This window comes from Grus americana, chromosome 1 (assembly GCF_028858705.1).
Source record: "Grus americana isolate bGruAme1 chromosome 1, bGruAme1.mat, whole genome shotgun sequence".
Lineage (NCBI taxonomy): Eukaryota > Metazoa > Chordata > Aves > Gruiformes > Gruidae > Grus > Grus americana.
The window spans coordinates 65,606,611-65,625,442 of record NC_072852.1 but is presented as its reverse complement, the minus strand read 5'-3'; the positions used below and the strand labels follow the sequence as shown (position 1 = coordinate 65,625,442).

The following is an 18,832-nucleotide window of genomic DNA, read 5'->3' as shown; positions in this document are numbered from 1 at the left end:
CACTCTCTCTTCACCCCCACTCACCCCAACACTGCTTTTTCTGAAAGAAACAGCAGCGTTTTGTCAATCAGACCAGCACTGGAATCTGTGAAATCTTTGTAGACCCAGCACAAGCAGAAAGGCACTCTGCAGACTAAATTTACTAAAGGCGGAGGAGACAAATGAATGCGGGCAGACCACCGACAGGACTCTGCTGAAGAGTATGTGCAGTTCGCAGTAGGGGTGAAGTCACCATGAGAAGAAGGGTTTGGTCTGGAGTTGAGTGATCACATCAGGTCCCCGTCCTCACTTGACTTGAGGAGCCAGACAACACACCGTTTATTCATTTGCACTTGGCCCCTGAGGGTCTATATCAGCTCCTGTTAGCAAAAGCTCAATCCTCCCTGTTGCCTACCTCGTGATAATCTGCATATCCCCAAACTGCCAAACCTGTCTACCTACAAAGACGGTAGGCTTCTTTGGCCTGGTCATGCCTCAGCAGAGTAAAACCCTCACGTGTGGGATGTAATTCCTCTCACATTAAAGGTACTCACGCCACCACAGCTTAACCTTTCAGACAGGTAAGCTGTATAGATGCAAAGCGCATTTGCTCCATGAAATGACATGCACCCCCAGAGTTGTGGTAATATAAAAAAAGAAAAAAAGAACACTGCTCAATTATTTTCCAGTCCTTACGCTCTTTTAAAAATCCTGCTACAGACACCAATACCCATGTACTGACCCATGAAAATGTTGCCTTTCACACTCTCATGCACAAGCCTGTTCACAGCTACCCTCCACCTGTTTTGACTACGATCAGGCTACAGACTACAGTATATCCATGGCTAACAAAGTATAAAGTTGCTTTAAGACGTACTTTCTTCATGTTTTTTCATTGCTCAGACCTACTATTTGCATCTGTGTCATTCAGGCTTTCATTGTCTTCATCTCTGTTCACCCTACACGACTATTTCAACTTTTATGGCATGCTATCTAGTCAGCTCACACAGCCACGCTGGGATCCATGTCACCCTGATCGCTTGGTCTGCCAATGTTTCCCTTCCCAGGGTAGCCAGGCTTGACTTGGTGACGGAAAGATCCCCAGATACACTGTCTCCAATAACTCTATTCAGATTCCTGTTTCATACAGGAAAATTATGGAAATTCAATTCAGCTTAGCACAGACTGGATGCAAGACCTTTGGTTCAGCCATTTCCTGCCAGGTCTCTTAACGTGGTCCCAGCCTGCCATCAGAAATTATAGTAACCCAGCAAGCAGTGCTCCCTGAAACAGCCTTTAGGATGGAGAAGCCACTATGCTGCTCTCCACATCTCACTGGCGCTGCAAAGCACCTTGATCTCAATGACACCCACCACTGAGCCAGAAGGAAGTAAGAAAAGCTGCACAGTGAACAGGGACTACCCTGAGCAGAACGCTCAGCAGCAGAACGCTGCCATTGGCAAGCACTTTGGGACAACCGCAGTTTCCTTCACTTCACCTACCTGATTAATGCAATATTTGCAAAGACGGAGCTGCGGATCTGTGCATCACCTGTGCATTGGCTACAGGGAATGTGTTTGCTGCAGACAAGTGCCACCAATAATATCAAGAGCCACTATGATGAGATGACCTGATCAGATGAAATCCAGGTTCACATCAGCTCACACAGAATTTTAATCTGAATCTGCTCGCTGCAGCATCTGCTTTAAAGCTAAGTGGTCCAGTCTTTTCAGTGCTGAGCCAGACACCAGTTGGAGGTATGAGCTACCTATAGTGGAGTTCAGGATCCAGAGAGGAAGGAACAAAGCAAAAAGCAGGATGAGAACCCTGGATTTCAGGAGTGCAGACTTTGGCCAGTTCAGAGACCTGCTCAGCAGAGCTAAGTGCCAAACTGCAACAGAATTATCCTACGCGCCACATCTGGCTTGCCGGCCACAAACTGGAACATCTCAAATTAAAACTTTATGAAAGGTATACAAATCCGTTTGATATTTACAGTTAGACACATTAATTTAAATACATTAAATGCCTTGGCAAAGGTATTTCTCCTACAGATAGCACTAGCAGGGTCAGCACTGACGTGGGAGTGGGTGCTATCACTCGCTGTCTCTCAACGCTTGAGGCGAGCAGGCTGCGCAGCACAGGGAAGGGACAAGGGTAGCTATTTGCCTACGGCTCCAGGTGCACCGTGTGTTAGTGCCCCAGCCAAACTGTCCTTCCACCTCCGGCGTGGCTCAGCACACAGCCACTCTGAGGAAAGCAGGAGCTATGCCTTCTCCACTCTGTACTGGGCTTCCTTCACCCCAAGGAAATACTTAGCTTTAGCATGCCTGTGCATCCTTGCAGCAAAACAAAAGTACCGGAGGAGTGAGCTATGTATGCTCCAGAGTATTAATGAGGATGACAAAACAGTCCTCAATTATTGTGTCTGTTTTACAGCATACACTTTCCTCCTTCCCTCCTGTCCCACATCGAGAGGCTGCCTAGCAGTGCTCTTGCTCAGATGGAGGCCAGGAGCCTGGACCAGGGCACGTGCAAAGAGCAAATTCAGAATACCCGGCAGTCCCTGCAGGGCACAGCAACCAAGCACTACACAGCCACCCTGTTCCCCACTGGAACCCAGAGCGCTTCCAGTGAGTTAAAAACACCCACGTAGCATTGTACAGATAGCCCTGCAAGGGCAAACTGCATCAGTGCACACACACTGGATTATCTAATCACACATCACCTGAACAACCCTATGAATATTGTATGCCTAAGAATTATTCGCAAGATTAAAAGGTGCGTGGTCATGGGTCAGCACTGGACCCACCAGTCTGTGATGACCAGTAACAAAAATTCCAGTAAGGATCTTACCAAGTAAAGAAATTAATTTGATAAGAACTTTCTCTATGCAATTTGGAATGACAGAAGCCCTCTTTAAATAGTCACCTTTATTCTGGAGCCTCATTCTTACTGTGCAAGCAGCAAAAGAAAGCAATTATGTCGAACAGAAGCCACATACCATTTGAAGCCACTCTTAATGTATAAGGCACAAAAGGGAGGTAATTACATTTTAATGGGAGCCAAGCTTTGTAAGCCAAGATTTGCAGGTATTTATTTTCATTTGTTGAGAAGGTGGTAAAAATTCACTCAGGGCACTGCTGAACTCCTACCTATAAACATTAAGCAGTGTCCCCAAAAGCAGTACAAATCATTCGAAATAACAAAAGCTGTGCTGATGGAAAGCTAGAGACAAAAATTTCAATGCCAGGTGTTCAGGGGACAGTTTTCCCAGGAAATAGCACTCAGTCCCACTGAATATAGAGAGAGGCAGGTTTTCTAAAGGGCTCTCTACCTGTCACTGGGGCAAATTTCCCAAAGCACATGGTTGCTATGGTGGAGAAGGGCAATGGTGCAATTGGGTGCAGGGCACTTTTGAATTTTGGGGATGAAATGCCAACCCATGTGGAAGGGAGTAGTCTTGACTTTGACGAAGCCAAGGATTTTATCCCTTGGTGAAAAAAATATCACCCTAAAGAGTTTCATCCTGCTGTCTAGGAGCTGAAACTGTACTATCCTGTGATTTCCATGACTGTAGAAACAAATCCCTTGATTTCTGAGATTTCTTCTGCTTCTAGAGAAAAAGAACCTTTCATGGCCATCTAATTTCTTTTCTTCCCATTTTCCTGCACTACATACAGCATTTACGTATTTCAAATGGTTTAAGAAGGAAAAACTATATTACGATAGCAATTTTGTTCCAAAATTAATTCTTCAGAAAAGCCTCTTTGAGTAACACAGTTCTACTGGATGGAAAAAAAGCAATATTCCACTAGCTAAACAGCAGTAGAAGGCATGTCTCCAATGAATCAATGACTTTGATGTGACTTTTACTTCATTAATATATTACAATTGATTATATCCCCTATAACTTTAGCTCTGTGCTGTTTAACGACTTTCTCTAGTTGTCTGTAAGCGTTTCTCAGTTTCTCGACTCTTCCAGTCACTCCTCTCCAGCAAGTTTTGTTCTGCTTCTCACTTCACTAAACTCCCATTTCGGATAGACTTGGATTTGTTCCCAGTTGAACACAAGATGGACCCAATTCAAACCTAAAGGGTGGAGCTGCACCGTGTAAGACAGGAAGGCACGCTGCAATGTGTGTTATGAACGGGGATCAGCTAGATTTATGACTGTAACAAACTCTAACATATCTGACAAAGAAATGGACCAAAGAGCCACTCATGGAAAAAGTTTCTCTTATTTTCTTTCTCATTGGAATTGCAAGAAGAAATAAAAGCAGGGAAAAATTAATCTGATTTATTCTAAAACGATCCACAAAGCTCTGAAACGCCCTTAGACAGTCAGAAGCGATTGCTTAAACTGGCCGTTTGGATGAAAGACCTAAAAAAAGTTCACTTTTAACATCCTTACATAAAACTCATCGGGAATTACCGGAAGTTTTTTTTTAAGAGGTAATTTGTTGAAGCCAAGGATTTTAATCAGAAAAGTTTAATTTTGGTGATTTCCTTCATTCAAAAATTTAGGAGAAAAAGTTTCAAAATTGCCTACACAGAGACACACGCATTTTCTGATTTTGCCAGATGGCCTAACTGCCCAAAGACAAAGATCAGGAAAGTTTAATCTCATTTTCTTTATGTTTGGACCGCATGTATCTAAGATTTTAGATCCTTAAGACCAAATATTCGGAAAGTTGCAATGGATTAACTTTTCATGTGAAGCTTGTTTTGCAACTGGAGACTGCTGAAGGGGTCTGGCTAACAGGAAAGCGATTTCCAGAAGTAGCTCACTTTGCTCTTCTGTGTCCTGCTTCTTCTCACCTGCCGCTGGTACATTTGCACCGCTGCTTCCGTAGGGTACGGACTTTCTTACCGTTCTTTGTCATGTTCTACGCTCAGCACAAGAGGGACCCCGGCTCAGCTGGCTCTTCAGCCCTCCGCCTGTGCTGTACACAAGATCCCTCTTAATGCTGGCGAGGCAGGTGCGGGCACAGACTGATACATCCAGAGTTTACTCTGCATGTCTGCAAGAGACTTCTGGAAACAAAAGTATTAATGATCCATTTGGGGTTTGGCATATACCCATAGAGCAAAAAGATCACACATTGAGGCAGTTTATATGTCAAACTGAGACCTATACTATATATAAATATGTATTATCTATATTATATATAAAAAGCTATTTAGCAGAAAGTTATTTGTGATATACTGTGCATAGAGACCCCATTTGATTTAGTTAGTTTTTGAAAACCAGGAATGCACATTTCTCCGCATTTCTCGGTTGTGCTTTCTGCATCTGCCCCAGATGGGATCTACCCTCCGGGCGAGGGACACGGGCATGGCTTTGATCAGTGCTCCACACTCTGTCACAAACTTTCCTAGTAAGCACAGATAGAAGAAAAGATAGAGAGATGGTGACGTGGAAAATGAGATAAAGGGGAAAAAAAGAAAGCTTGAAAGGAAGTGAAGAAGTAGAAAAGGGAAGGAAAGGACAGAAAACAAGGAACAGGGCTTTCTCTCTGTTTCACTGCTGGGAACAGTAATGAGTGTAAACATTTGCTGATGGCATATCTTTTAGCACAGCAACACCCACAGCTTCAGGCATTTTCACGGCTCAAGGGCACTGACTACTGCCAGGGAGGCCGGACTGCTCTGCAAGCCAGGGAAGTGAGACAATGAGCACGTAACAGAATTGGCACACGCAAGGCTATTTAAACTTTCACCCGCAAAGGACTGTATTAAATCCTAAAAGAAACTCCTGCAGGCAAAAGAGGGTTAAATAAGAACATTTGTTACATCCAGTTTTTCATCTTTTGGGGTAGCACAGAAAAAAAATAATCTGAAATACAATCAGGGGGTAAGAAAACATGGAGGGCTAGGTTCCCCATGAAACTTCCCAACCTTTTTCTTTACAAAAAAACCTGTAAAAGCTGCAGAACAACTAAAACTTGAAAAATACTACTTTGTTTTGGGTTGTTTTTTGTTTTTTGTTTTTTTTTAAAAGATTTCTTTTTCTTCCTCTCCTACAAGCATTTCCAGCTCCCTAGAATCAGGGCTGTGTCAATCAGATCGATATTATGTTATGATCTAACGATGCATTCAAAATATTTATCCAAACAGTATAATTTTTCAAAGGTACAAAAGCAATCTCAAGGGAAACCACAGTGCAAAGCCTCCAAGAAATATAAGGAAATGGAAGCAGAAAAAACACCATTAAAAGACATCCAAACTTTATTAGTTATGGGCTGCACTGGCAGCTTACTAGCAGCTTGAGGCTGGTCCACGCTGTAACCACCGTTTCTTATATGGCTTACTCTTGTTCCCACTTAAATTGAGAAAAATCTTATTTCCTCATGATACAGCAGCAGGAGCCAAATCACAGAGATGTGTCTCAGAGTCTAAAGTTTCCAGTGAGTTTTCTTCATCTTGAAATAACAAGCCTTGTCCTCAGACTAGCAAGGGGCACAGGGAAACACAACCAAGCATTTAGTACCCAGTCTCACCCCCCTGGACCACTGTTTTTTCTCTTGGTTTTCATATTTCTCAGCTCCATAAGGCATAAATTATTCATGGCAAAACTGCCTCTCACGATGTTTATGCGATGCTTAGTACAATGGCACCCTTTTTCAGCCGAGGCCTCTGGGCACTCATGCAATACAAATAATCATGATGATAACAACCATAATAACAGCCAGCTATGCTGTGCCCACTGGGCACCCACTGCCAGTGCCTGCCCCACAGAGCTCAGATCACTGTATTTCACTGCAGGCTCCTGGTCAGTGCAGAGGCCATTCTTCAATAAACCTGCCTCATCCTTTAGAGCAAGAGAAAAACTTCCCAATTTTGCCTTTCAGGTTTTTGTTTAACTATCACAGCTGTTTCCTAATATGAGAAAATCCCTCATTTTTATATCTAATTAGTTTGAGCAGATCCTATTATTCTGCCTCCTGTAATACTAATTATTACGCTAGCTGCATGCCTGCACGACTAATGAGTTACATTAGAGATGGGGAATTCTGAAACCTACGGAGGGAGATACAGCATGAGTGTGATACCAAAACAGGAGACACCAGCATCTTTAAAACAAAAGAAAATCGCAGTCCTAACAAGTCATTTCTTCTCCCCCTGTGTCCCCTCCAGCTACTCTTTAGAAGGAGACATTTTGCTGCTGCACAAAGTTGAGGGAGGGCACCCCAGAAAAAGCAGATTGCCCAGCATGCAAAATGGACCAGGCCACAGGTGGTCCTTTTTGTCAGTGCAGCACCCAGTTTTTCTGAGCAAGGAATAGCTGCTTTTCAGGTGAGCAATTCACTCAGACATCCCTGTCAGCTGCTTGCGACAGCCAGCAGCCAAGTCACCCTGCCACAGCGCAGTCAGTCTGTCCTGGCAGTGCACTGCGAGTAAGATGTCCTCTCTGCAGGCAGAAATCAAGGCTGCAACTGTAGTGCTCAAAACCCACATTGTTTTCTGCTCCTGGCAGCAAAATAGGGACAGGGATATACCTGCTCATTAACAAAGTCCAGCTCTATGTTTTGACACCGAGCTCCCTAAGAAGACACCAGGTAAATCAGGGTCAAACACTGAGATTAGTAACGTCATAACCAAAGACCCCACTTAAACACTGTAGTTCAGACACTCACCTTGAAGTAAATAGTCACATTCTGATAATTGTAGTTGTAGACTAGGAAAACAGGGAGCAGCAGCTACTAGTCAGAGCATGGAGCCAAGAGTCAACAATTCCCGAGTGCCTGGACCGGCCACTGATACTGTGTAAACCTGGAAAATCATTTAGCCTTTCTGACTTCCAGTTATTACTTTTCTTTAAATTGTACTTCCTCAGCTCCAAGCAGTGATAGGAGGATTAGTTAATTGTTACCTGTAAAAGATTACTAGATAAAAGAAACAACATAGTGCAGATTATTTATATTGCACTAAACTCTTAAGTAAAGCTCTTCAAACAATATGAAATTATTAAAAACACAAGGAGCGTAGTCTTTCCTCCACTGCAGTAGCACGCACACTGTGCCAAATACAGGGAACGGCACTGATGCCTTGCTAGACTCTCAAATGCTATACCTGATCTGCATTACAGGAAAGAGATTACAGCCATTAACAACTCGGGCAGATCTTGCCTTCAAGTGAGAAACCTTTCCAAACACCGCGCGTTGGAGAATGCAATCTTTGGACGCCACCCCAATTATTAAAGAAAACAGTGGTGTAAGCAGTGTAAATGTTTGCCAACCTTAGTTGGAATAGTTTTCCTATGTGGCAAGGACTGAGCTGAGCCAGGATAAAGTAACTCATAGATCAGATACACTGTAAATTGATAAAAAGTTGGGAAAGGAGATTTATTAAAAAGAACTAAGTACAGCTGGGTGAAAAAGTTGTCAGAGAAATAAGAAGCATAATTCAAAAGATGAAGGGTACATTGCAGAAAGAGCAGGTAGAGTGCTTATTCTATTTAATTTTGTCTTAATCAGGAGAATAAATAGCTAAAAGTACAAGAGATATGGGGAAAGAGAGAGGAAGAATGAGAGTGACGGAAAGAATAAAAAAAGAAATAAAGCCTATCAGGCAAGCCAGCTCAATAAAAATAAATTCCTCCTCTCTCAGCAGTTAAAGCAAAAAGTTTCCTGAGTCCTGACAATACCCCATTCTTTTACTTTCTGGCTGGCTGGAACCCGAACAACCATCAATCAAGTTTGGGTGGCCGTGAAGTAGGCCAGATGGAGTATGTCGGAAGTGTTTTCTGCTCCTCAGTGCAAGTTAGCCATTAGAGCAGCCACTCGACAGAAGTGCCTGAGTCTTTCACATCTGTCAAGATAGTTTAGGGAGACCTTGAACATCCCCGGCCTTGCAGACACTGATTAGAATATGCAATTGTGTGTGCTAGAGGAGAGGTGGCTGCCTCCGCTGGGATTTTGTGATAAAAATTATCCTTTCATCCTTTCCAGCCTTTGTGACAAGCTTTCTCATGACCTCATTTGTGTACTAAATACACAATCCATGGTGTCTGGCATATCACTGTCACGTTGCTGACAATCTCTCTGTCCAAATGCACAATATTCAAGAACAGATTACAGTTTTCATCCTTGGTTAACCATACTTTAGCACAGCAGCTCAAGACCAAGCTACAGTCTTCCAATCTGAGAACGCCTCAGCAAAGCTATGGAGAAAAGAGCTCATCAGAAATCCAAATAAAATTCAAATTCCTGATTCATCATCTGCTCTCCCCCTTAAATCCGATACACAGCAGAGTTTCTGTAACAATTCTCCTCTTGCAAACAGTGAGGTCCAAAATGTCCAGTGATGCAGACTACAATCTATACTTCTGAGTCAGCTGCTCAGAAGAAAAAATTCTGAAACAGAGCAATTGCTAATAAGGAAAAAAATACTTTTTTTTTTTTTTAGTTTCCAAACTAATGAGAGTGCTTCAAAAAGATTTTAAAGCTTTTCCATGAATGCTGACTAGTGATAAAATAAATCCATAAGAACACTTAGATCGCTAGTTTATGAAGCAGGAGGCATTGATTCCCAAGGTTTAATGAGTATCTCCTGGTTTAGTTTAGTAGAATTTTTGCCACAGCTCATAGAAGTTCCTGGAAAACCAAAATATACTTTTATCAGCAAATGTGCAAAATGATAACCCCTGGGATTTTTCTGCAGGTATAATTTTCCTTTCTGATAAGCACAGATCAAATTTCTATGAAACAGCAGTTGTCTTCCAAATATTTAGGTGAGAAGAAAGAGACACAGGATTCATCCTACCAGCAAAGTTGCTGCATGTTCATAAGCTGGAAAGAGGGATAAGCAATAGGAGAGCAGCAGTTACGGATTACATCAATCTGTTTGCATTTTTCTCAAAGAACAGAGAAATTGAAGAGGAACGTCAGACACCAAGCCACACTAAGGAAATGTATCTGGTGAAATCTGATACGCAATACTTCATTGGGCAAGCCTAGACGAAATAGTCTGCCTTACCCACATACCTTCTTGGGTTCTTAACCAATCACATTAATTAACTTTTTTTTAAAAATATAAGAGTTAGGGAGAACTGTGAAGGTCTCAGATACAGATATCTGCTCCACATGCAAGCAGTGATGAAAAGAAAAATATATCGAGGTTTTTTAGTGGGTGTAATGAACAATAAAGGAAATATTACAATGATATTTTCTTTTTCAACACAAATCTGTAGAGGACATGCTCGGAACACTGCGTAGAGTCCAGTCTCTTCACCTCAGAAATGATTTAGAAATAATAGAAGGAATTTAGGTAAGTCCAGCAGAGAGTATACTTATCGTGGATAAATTGTTATACAACAAAGAACTTAAGTCGGAGGTTGTAGCTTTAAAAGATGGCAAGTGACAAAAAGTAACAGAAGATATATAAAACTACAACTGACTGGAGAAGCTAAATAGGGGCTGTTACTCACCCCATTGACAATATGAAATCAAAAGGAAAAGTGATATAATGGAGAAGTTCACAACCTAACAGAAGGAAAAATTCAGGGCACAGGAAAGGGGGTTAGTCAGGAAAAACATTAAAACAACCCCTTTTCTGAATATATTTTTCAGTGCAATATTCTTAGTCAGTTTACATCTGCTTTTGGTACTGCCAACCTATTGCTGTCAGAGATGTATTCAGTGATGCAGCTCTTGAAGCATGCACCAGTCAGAAAGGTAACCATTTAGCGGTAGAACAGATTCCTGTAATCAGTAAGCCCCTCACTTCCCGTTCTGCTGCCAGAGCTCCAAAATGCCAGAGAGCCGCTGCCCTGCTACTCCAGGCAATCACAGTAGGAACATAGGGCACTTGATCAGCATTTACAGGTCTAGCTGCACATCAATAGAGACCTTATACAACACTATGCCTCAGAAGAAAATTGCTGCTTTCAAAGAATGTATCACATGCTTTTTCTCTTGTAGTCTTGAACCACTGATGCAAAGCTATGGGTGAAAAGGGAGCCTAATATGTACCTGCCGTCCATTCCAAGTGCTCAGACAATAATCTAGATCTTACTTCTCATCGCCAAAGAATTAAATTGGTCCTATTATAACTGTAGATTGAATACAGTTTAATTTTTCCTTTATCTAGATGTGGGTGGGGACTTACCTCTAACCTGTAATTTCCTTCACCTCAGGAAGAAAACAAATACTCTTAATTCCAGCTGACATGTCAGCACTCAGATTTTTAATTCAGAAATAAAGCTCAGTAGGGCACAACATTTCACACGGTACTAATCTGCTTGACCTAATTTCTTACTCTAATTCCTCCTACTGCTGCCAACACACTGCCCGGTGTAGCTCCTGTGCAGTTATGCCCGCAGATCTGCAATATGGATTTCTTACCTTTTGCTCAGGGCCCAGGCAGGCTGCAAGCGTGTGACTTCCACGCGTGCTGCTCCTACTAATGCCAAGAGCAGATGAACGAGCAGGTGGCATGCAGGAAGATGCCGTGAGATTTCTAATGCAAATCAGGAGAGCAGAATTTCTGCCCACAGTTATTATGATCACAAACCTACGTTTGTACCTATTTCTTCTTTTGCATTCCTGCATTTCCTAATTAAGTCAAACCACATAACTATGTTTGCTGCAGTCAGCCCCAATCCGAGCTTGTCTCAGCTATAACTCACTCATATCCAGAATCAGTCAAGGTTAACTCCAATCCAGCAATTTCACAAGCTCTGCCTTTAAAACTGTAACTTGAAAACAACCCTGTACCACCCAATAGCGCTGCTCTCACGAAACGATGCTGCATCGATGCTCTGCTTCATCTCCCTCTCCCCGCTTCCAACAGCCATTGACAGAATATACTGACTCGGCGGGAGCAGAACAAGGCAGAGGGCTACGAGTGGCTCGAGTGGCAGCGGCGTTCTGGCAGTACAATAGGAAGTTTCATTCAATGAACTCCCAAAAGTGACTTGGGCATGGAAACTTACTCAAAAAAAACCCAAACAAAATGAAGTCCTTCCCCCCCAAACTAATAAACAATAAAATCACACAGCTCAAAGCCCTTCCTGCATTCCCACCCAGTCACTTCCATCCCCAAATGAAGCTGTTTATTGATGCCAACTCAACCAAGTCAGCTGGTCTCTCAAAATCTAGTTGTATCCTTTCTACTTCACAGCTTGTCGTTATCTACACAGGTTCTAGACTTAGTGATTATTGGACAACTCCATGGATGGTGTGCGAGGAAGACCAGTTACAGCTGTACTGACTGCAAAGCAGCTGGATGCATGTGCACACAGAAAGCATCTGCAACCCCATCGGACGTGTCTCTGGTTGCACAAGCAGAGCAGGCCACCTGCATGTATCCCTCAGATCAACAGTGCACCATTATCCACAATTTGAAAATTGCTGGTCCAGGTTGCACCCGTCACTCCTAATCACATTTGTTTTCATAATTATCCAAGTATTCAGAGCCTGGAATGTGTTAAACCTAGCTGGTTTTAAGCAAACAAATGCCAGGGTAGCATAGCTTGTATAATCCACTTAAAACACATTACTTGTCTATCTCAAAAAAGATCTCACAGTTTTAGCTCCCACTATAAATCAACTTACGCACATAACACCTGCTACTCCAACAAGAGAGTACATTAAAAGGCTTTAATGATTAGAAAGAAAGTAAGTTTATCTAAGGGACATTTGGAAACACAAATGCAGGGCATATGCCTTTCTGTGTACCAGGAATTGCACTGTCACTCGTGTTTAAATGCAAGACATATACATTCCATACTCTCCTTCCTGCTATCTTTGAATAAAGAATATATAATCCCAAAGGTGCTGAACATCCACATACCCTCTTTTCAGTGTGCAGTGAACAGAACATCCCTTCAATACTACCTGTCTAGAAGGAAAGCAGTCCCTTTTTCAACTAGTCATTATTTGATACCAAGCAAAACCTACCTAAAAGGTGTCTTGATAAAGATACCTTTTTGTGTGCTATTACTGGCCTGTTCCCATCAGCAGGTGAGTTATGAAAAGTATCTGTACTTTGGAGGTCTAGTGAGCCTCAGCAAACTGGTAGCAGTACAGGTGGTCTAAGGTTAGAATTGGATCTCTAATCTTCAGCTCACCCCTTCTGTGTGAGATGGCCTTGACTATGGCAAGTCAGGAATATTGTCTGCCTGACAGCTGGGAGAGAGGAGCACTGCAGAACTGAGGAAAGGTCATGAAAGGACAATCTCCTGTACTACTGAGTTCCTCCTGGTCACATGAGACATCACAAATCAAGCAATTTATATGAACTGGTGTGTAGTTTTCAGCAAATGGAATTTACCTTGAGGTTTGGGTTTGGTAAGCTTCCCACAGGGCTTTGAGATTGTGACAGTCTTCTGGCAGTCAGCATTATGAAGGGCTCTCTTTAGGTTCCCGGTTCGAGTCTTCAAGGCAGTATTCAAGTCACATTCTCCCCAGGCCTGGAACTGGTATTTGCACTCTGCTGCAATGAGTAAATAAATGGCAATATGTAAACCAGAATGACTGAGTGTGAAAACAAAAATCATAGAATCATAGAATCATTTAGGTTGGAAAAGACCTTTAAGATCATCAAGTCCAACCATTAACCTAACACTGCCAAGTCCAACCACTAAACCATGTCCCTAAGCACCACATCTACATCTCTTAAATACCTCCAGGGATGGTGACTCAACCACTTCCCTGGGCAGCCTGTTCCAATGCTTGACAACCCTTTCGGTGAACAAATTTTTCCTAATATCCAATCTAAACTTCCCCTGGTGCAACTTGAGGCCCTTTCCTCTTGTCCTATCACTTGTTACTTGGGAGAAGAGACCAACACCCACCTGGCTACAACCTCCTTTCAGGCAGTTGTAGAGAGTGATAAGGTCTCCCCTCAGCCTCCTCTTCTCCAGGCTAAACAAACAACCCCAGTTCCCTCAGCTGCTCCTCATAAGACTTGTGCTCTAGACCCTTCACCAGCTTTGTTGCCCTTCTCTGGACACACTCCAGCACCTCAATGTCCTTCTTATAGTGAAGGGGCCCAAAACTGAACACAGCACTCGAGGTGCAGCCTCACCAGTGCCAAGTACAGGGGGACGATCACTTCCCTAGTCCTGCTGGCCACACTATTCCTGATACAAGCCAGGATGCTGTTGGCCTTCTTGGCCACCTGGGCACACTGCTGGCTCATGTTCACCCGGCTGTTGACCAACACCCCCAGGTCCTTTTCCGCCAGGCAGCTTTCCAGCCACTCTTCCCCCAGCCTGTAGCGTTGTGTGGGGTTGTTGTGACCCATGTGCAGGACCCGGCACTGAGCCTTGTTGAACCTCATACTGTTGGTCTTGGCTCACTGATCCAGCCTGTCCACATCCCTCTGTAGAGCCTTCCTACCCTCAAGCAGATCGACACTCCCACACAACTTGGTGTCATCTGTGGACTTACTGAGGGTGCACTCGATTCCTCATCCAGATCATTGATAAAGATAGTCAAGAGAGCTGGCCCCAGGACTGAGCTCTGGGGAACACCACTTGTGACTGACCACCTACTTGGTTTAACTCCATTCACCACAACCCTTTGGGCCCAGCCATCCAGCCACTTTTTTTACCCAGTGAAGAGTACACCTGTTCAAGCCATGAACAGCCAGCTTCTCCAAGAGAATGCTGTGGGAAATGGTGTCAAAGGGTTTACTAAAGTCTGGGTAGACAACATCCACAGCCTTTTCCTCACCCACTAAGAGTGTGACTTTGTCATAGAAGGAGATCAGGCTGGTCAAGCAGGACCTGCCTTTCATATACCCATGCTGACTGGTCCTGATCACCTGGTTGTCCTGATGTTATGAATCTAATAGAATATCATGGAGACCCCGTGCTTGTAGACAAAATGATTGTGCAACTGAAGAAAGGAATCCCAAGAAAAATTTAAAGATTATTTGCAGTGACAATTGCAGCCTCCCCCCAAAAAAATACTTTAAAATGGAATCTTCTTGCTTTTGCATGGATATATATTATTGTCATGTAGAGGAAAATACATTCAACTATAAAGATACACAATAAATAAAAGAAAGAAACAACAGCAGTGGGAAATGTCATTCATGTTCTATATGACTCTGTGACTGTGTATCCATTTGTGTGATGTCAAAGGTTACCTAATAAGGATTGAATAGTTTCAAGAACGCATGTGCAACTATGAACTTGTCAAGTCTGAAACTGCTGCAGTGATTGCCTTGATAAGGTCACAATGATGTCAAAGCCGTACAAGCCATTCACTAGAAAAAAGTCAAGTTTGCAAGAGTAATCAGATCTGAGTCCTGGACAGATACCTTGTCCAGGACAGATCTGATGTAACTTTCTGAACTATTATAGAGGAACCTTCCAAACTAAATAATATAGATGAAATACACTGGTCTTTATTCACTGCTTTCAGTACACACACTGGTAGCCACCCATGCTCCATGCTGCAAATCACACATTGCAAGGTCACGTAAAGCCTGTCTGTGGCAACTACTGCAGAGATTCACAGTTGTGAGAGAACACACGACGCTTACATTGCTGCCTTAGCTAGGGCTGTACACCACAGGACAGCAGATTTAAACACACTGCTGGAACACTGAGTTTACAATAAATATGTTACATGGACTCTCTGCAGAAGAGCCACTTTGCTCTGAAGAAGCTGCCTTCTGATGCCTTACATGTTCTAGCTGTGATGAACTTGAAATACAGAAGTAGCCCCTTAACCATGACATTTGCAGAGCTAAGCAGAAAACACAGGCTTTCTTCTCCCCACCTAAGTAAAAACAAAAGCAAATCCCTTGAGAGAGCGATGCTTACCTCCAAATTGCTTCTTCCAGTTGCAGGGAATCTTACACTTTTGAGTCTTGGTGGTTTGTTTGCATTCAGCTCCAGTGCGAGTACCCTCGCGCGTCCCCAGGCCACAGTCACCACTGGTGGGCACACAGACGCTCCACTGCCATTCCCCACAGTCAGACTTCTTCGCCTTTTTCTCTGGATGAAGACAAGGAATCAAACCCAAGCAAAAGAAGTGGTCAGTACCCAGAGCCTATGGAGAAGTTCCCTAAACTTCACTAAACAGTCACAGACCTGAAAGGGTGAATAAGGAAGACATTCGTAAAACAATTGCTTCAAAAGCAAAAGGTCTGGCATCCTCTTCACAGTTCTGCCGACAGGTCAGCCTCTTTGACTCCAAAGCAGGGTGGATCGTTCAAATTCAGTCCCACTACCGTGTATGCTAGTCCACTTAGATATTCTCAAGTGGATTCTCCTCTTCAGAATGGGGAATCATCTAGAAACCCGCAGAGATCACTGACCAAAACATGCAGGAGCACTCACTCAGAAAGGACGCTCCTCTGTCTCCAGTAGCTGATGGCATGCAAATATTTTCAGTTCCAACTGAAGCACTACACACTACACAGATTAGAAATGCATGTGTTGACGTTGTGTATCAGAGGATTCAAGCACCTCCAGGGAATGGCTGTGGGATACAAATTTTTCACTTGGTATACCATGTCACATTTTATGTCAGAATATGACCAAAACTCCAAAGGCGAAAAAAATCTACATGGAAAAGCATTCTCTAAACGCTGTTAATACAGATGGGTTTGTTGCTCAGGGACAAAAGTAAGGATCATGATTTCATTTAAATCCTTAAACCCACGTCTGATGAGAAAAGACAGCAATGTTGTCAAACTGAAGGGTTCACAAAAATAATTAGTTAGGCCCCCAAAACATCATAAGTAACTTTAAATAACCTTATGTAAAATTATTTTCCTTCTAGCTCTTGTATATTTACTTTCACATTTTCTCATATTTTCATACAGCCACAATGGTTAGAAACACTTTTTTTAATGGGAACACTAATTCTGATAGACTCACAGGTCATATTAACTGGTGTGTAAGTAGCCTGTAAATAATAAGACCTTAAGAAAAACACTGAAAGACGTGTTCCTTAAAAAAAAAAAGTCAAAATTGGGTTTGACAGATATGAATTTTCCACCCCAGGCCTGTCTCTCCTATAACGAGGTGTGAGTTGATCACTGACAGAAAGCAATTACCGCTGGATGTCTGGCTGTCTGTATGCAGCAGCGAGTTAGTTCAACTCTTTGTCGGAGGATTTCCACATCACACAGCATTGGCGTAGCATTGTCACATACAACACTGAACGAGCGACACGGCAACTGCTCTTTCATCACTCCTGTTTGGTTCTCCCTAAGTCAAGCATGAACCTACTCCCAGAGCAAATTTTAAGCTGCCTTGCAATACCTGCGATAAACTAAGGACTCCAGTCTCCAGGGCTGTCAAGCTGCCAGCTTTCATGGAAACTACTTTCTGTTTTCCTGTTTAACACAGAAAAACATGTCATAGCCACAAATCCCTACCTTATATGTCAAAAGGTTAACGAATGACCTGAATTTCATAACAAAACCAGAAGCATCTGACATTCTCCCACACTTGCAATCTGTCTCGAGGATTAACTATGAATTACACTAGACCTTACCTGGTTTTTCTTTTTTGCCGGCCTCGGTGGTACTCACAGCTGCCAGAATGAAAACGAGTGCCAGGAGGGCAGCTGTGAACATTCGACGTTGCTGTTGTTGCTGTTGCATTCTGGGGATTAACAAGAGAGAGGAAAAAAAGGTTGGTTAGACTGTGAAAAGTGGGACCCCCATCTAAAATGCTGCTACAGCTTTTTTGGGAAGCTCTCCTTCAGGGCCACAAGACACAGGCAGGTCAAACGTAATTAGCCATGGGGAGAATGGGCAGTTACCTTCATTCCAGAGAGAATACAAAGATTTTGAACAGTTATTTTCCAGCCTGTGTATCTAATCCCTTATCTACATCACTGATACAATGGATGCATTTTGCCACAAGAAGTTCAGTAATTATTGTTCATCTTCTGGAAACCTGTCAGAGAATCAAGGCTCCTGATGGGCCTGGAACTACTCTCTTCTTTCCTGACCCCTGGCTGTGATTTATTGTGTGCAAACTAAACATAACATATACCTTGTGTTTCAGCTTAACCGTTCATATGAAGTAGGGAATTCTACACTGTCCACCTTGCAAGGTTCAAGTTCTTGTTAGGCTTACTTGACATCTCAAAAGAGCTTCTTTCCTGAAAACTTGTATAGGTAATACATAATGTATTATATTAATTGTCATTGGCATGTTACTACCTACCCTTTTCCTTCCTCTCCAATTAGTGTCTCCTCCTAATATCAATTAAGCTAATTGCCTGAAATGCAAAATAGGCACAAAGATAGGACTTCCACACACAGCTAAAGGCCATCCATAGCATGCTAATGAACCCAAAAATCTGGATTTGAGAAGCAAATATTCAAATATAAAAAAGTATTAAAAACATCTGCTTGGTGGTGAAGCATCAGGTATTAGCCAATCACCAAAAGTCATTCAGAGCTGGCTGATTTCAATGGCTTGCACACATATTTCCCTTTCAGTTTGCTATAATTTCATTGCCTCATTTTGGTGTTCTTGACTTAAAAGAAGGGCCATAATAAATATATATGTTAAAAATAAGCAACTTCCCCATTTCCCAGAGACATATCTCTAGTAGGCAGCTGGGTACCAAGACAGTGGAGTGGAGATCGCTCATATGGAAAGTCTCCCCAGCTTTCTCTTTTTTTTTTTTTTTTTCCCCAACTAGGGACCATGACATTCATGCTATGCCAGTCCTCCGAGGAGGTGTCAACACTGCTAACCACTAGGGTGGCCTTAAAAACCCCACTAAACTGGTGCTACAGAGAGTTTAGAGGGAACGTGAGCTCATTTTGCTGAGCACAGCAACCTTAGGGAAGAAATAATTCTCACCATGAACAAAGAACAAAATGTATTTGAAATTTAATTTGGCACTCCTCAGTATTCCCT

The 18,832-nt window shown here is 42.7% G+C and overlaps 1 protein-coding gene across 1 annotated transcript in view; it reads right to left on the bottom strand.

Annotated features, from left to right (window-relative positions):
• Positions 1-18,832, bottom strand: part of PTN (pleiotrophin) — an 82,623-nt gene that overhangs the window by 8,907 nt on the left and 54,884 nt on the right. Inside the window, exons 2-4 of the mRNA XM_054848971.1 lie at positions 17,448-17,557; positions 15,764-15,937; positions 13,258-13,419 (exon numbers count right to left, since the gene is read on the bottom strand). Of these exons, the coding sequence (XP_054704946.1) occupies positions 13,258-13,419; positions 15,764-15,937; positions 17,448-17,556 (445 nt within the window). The 5' untranslated portion in view covers position 17,557. The remainder of the gene's footprint in view (positions 1-13,257; positions 13,420-15,763; positions 15,938-17,447; positions 17,558-18,832) is intronic.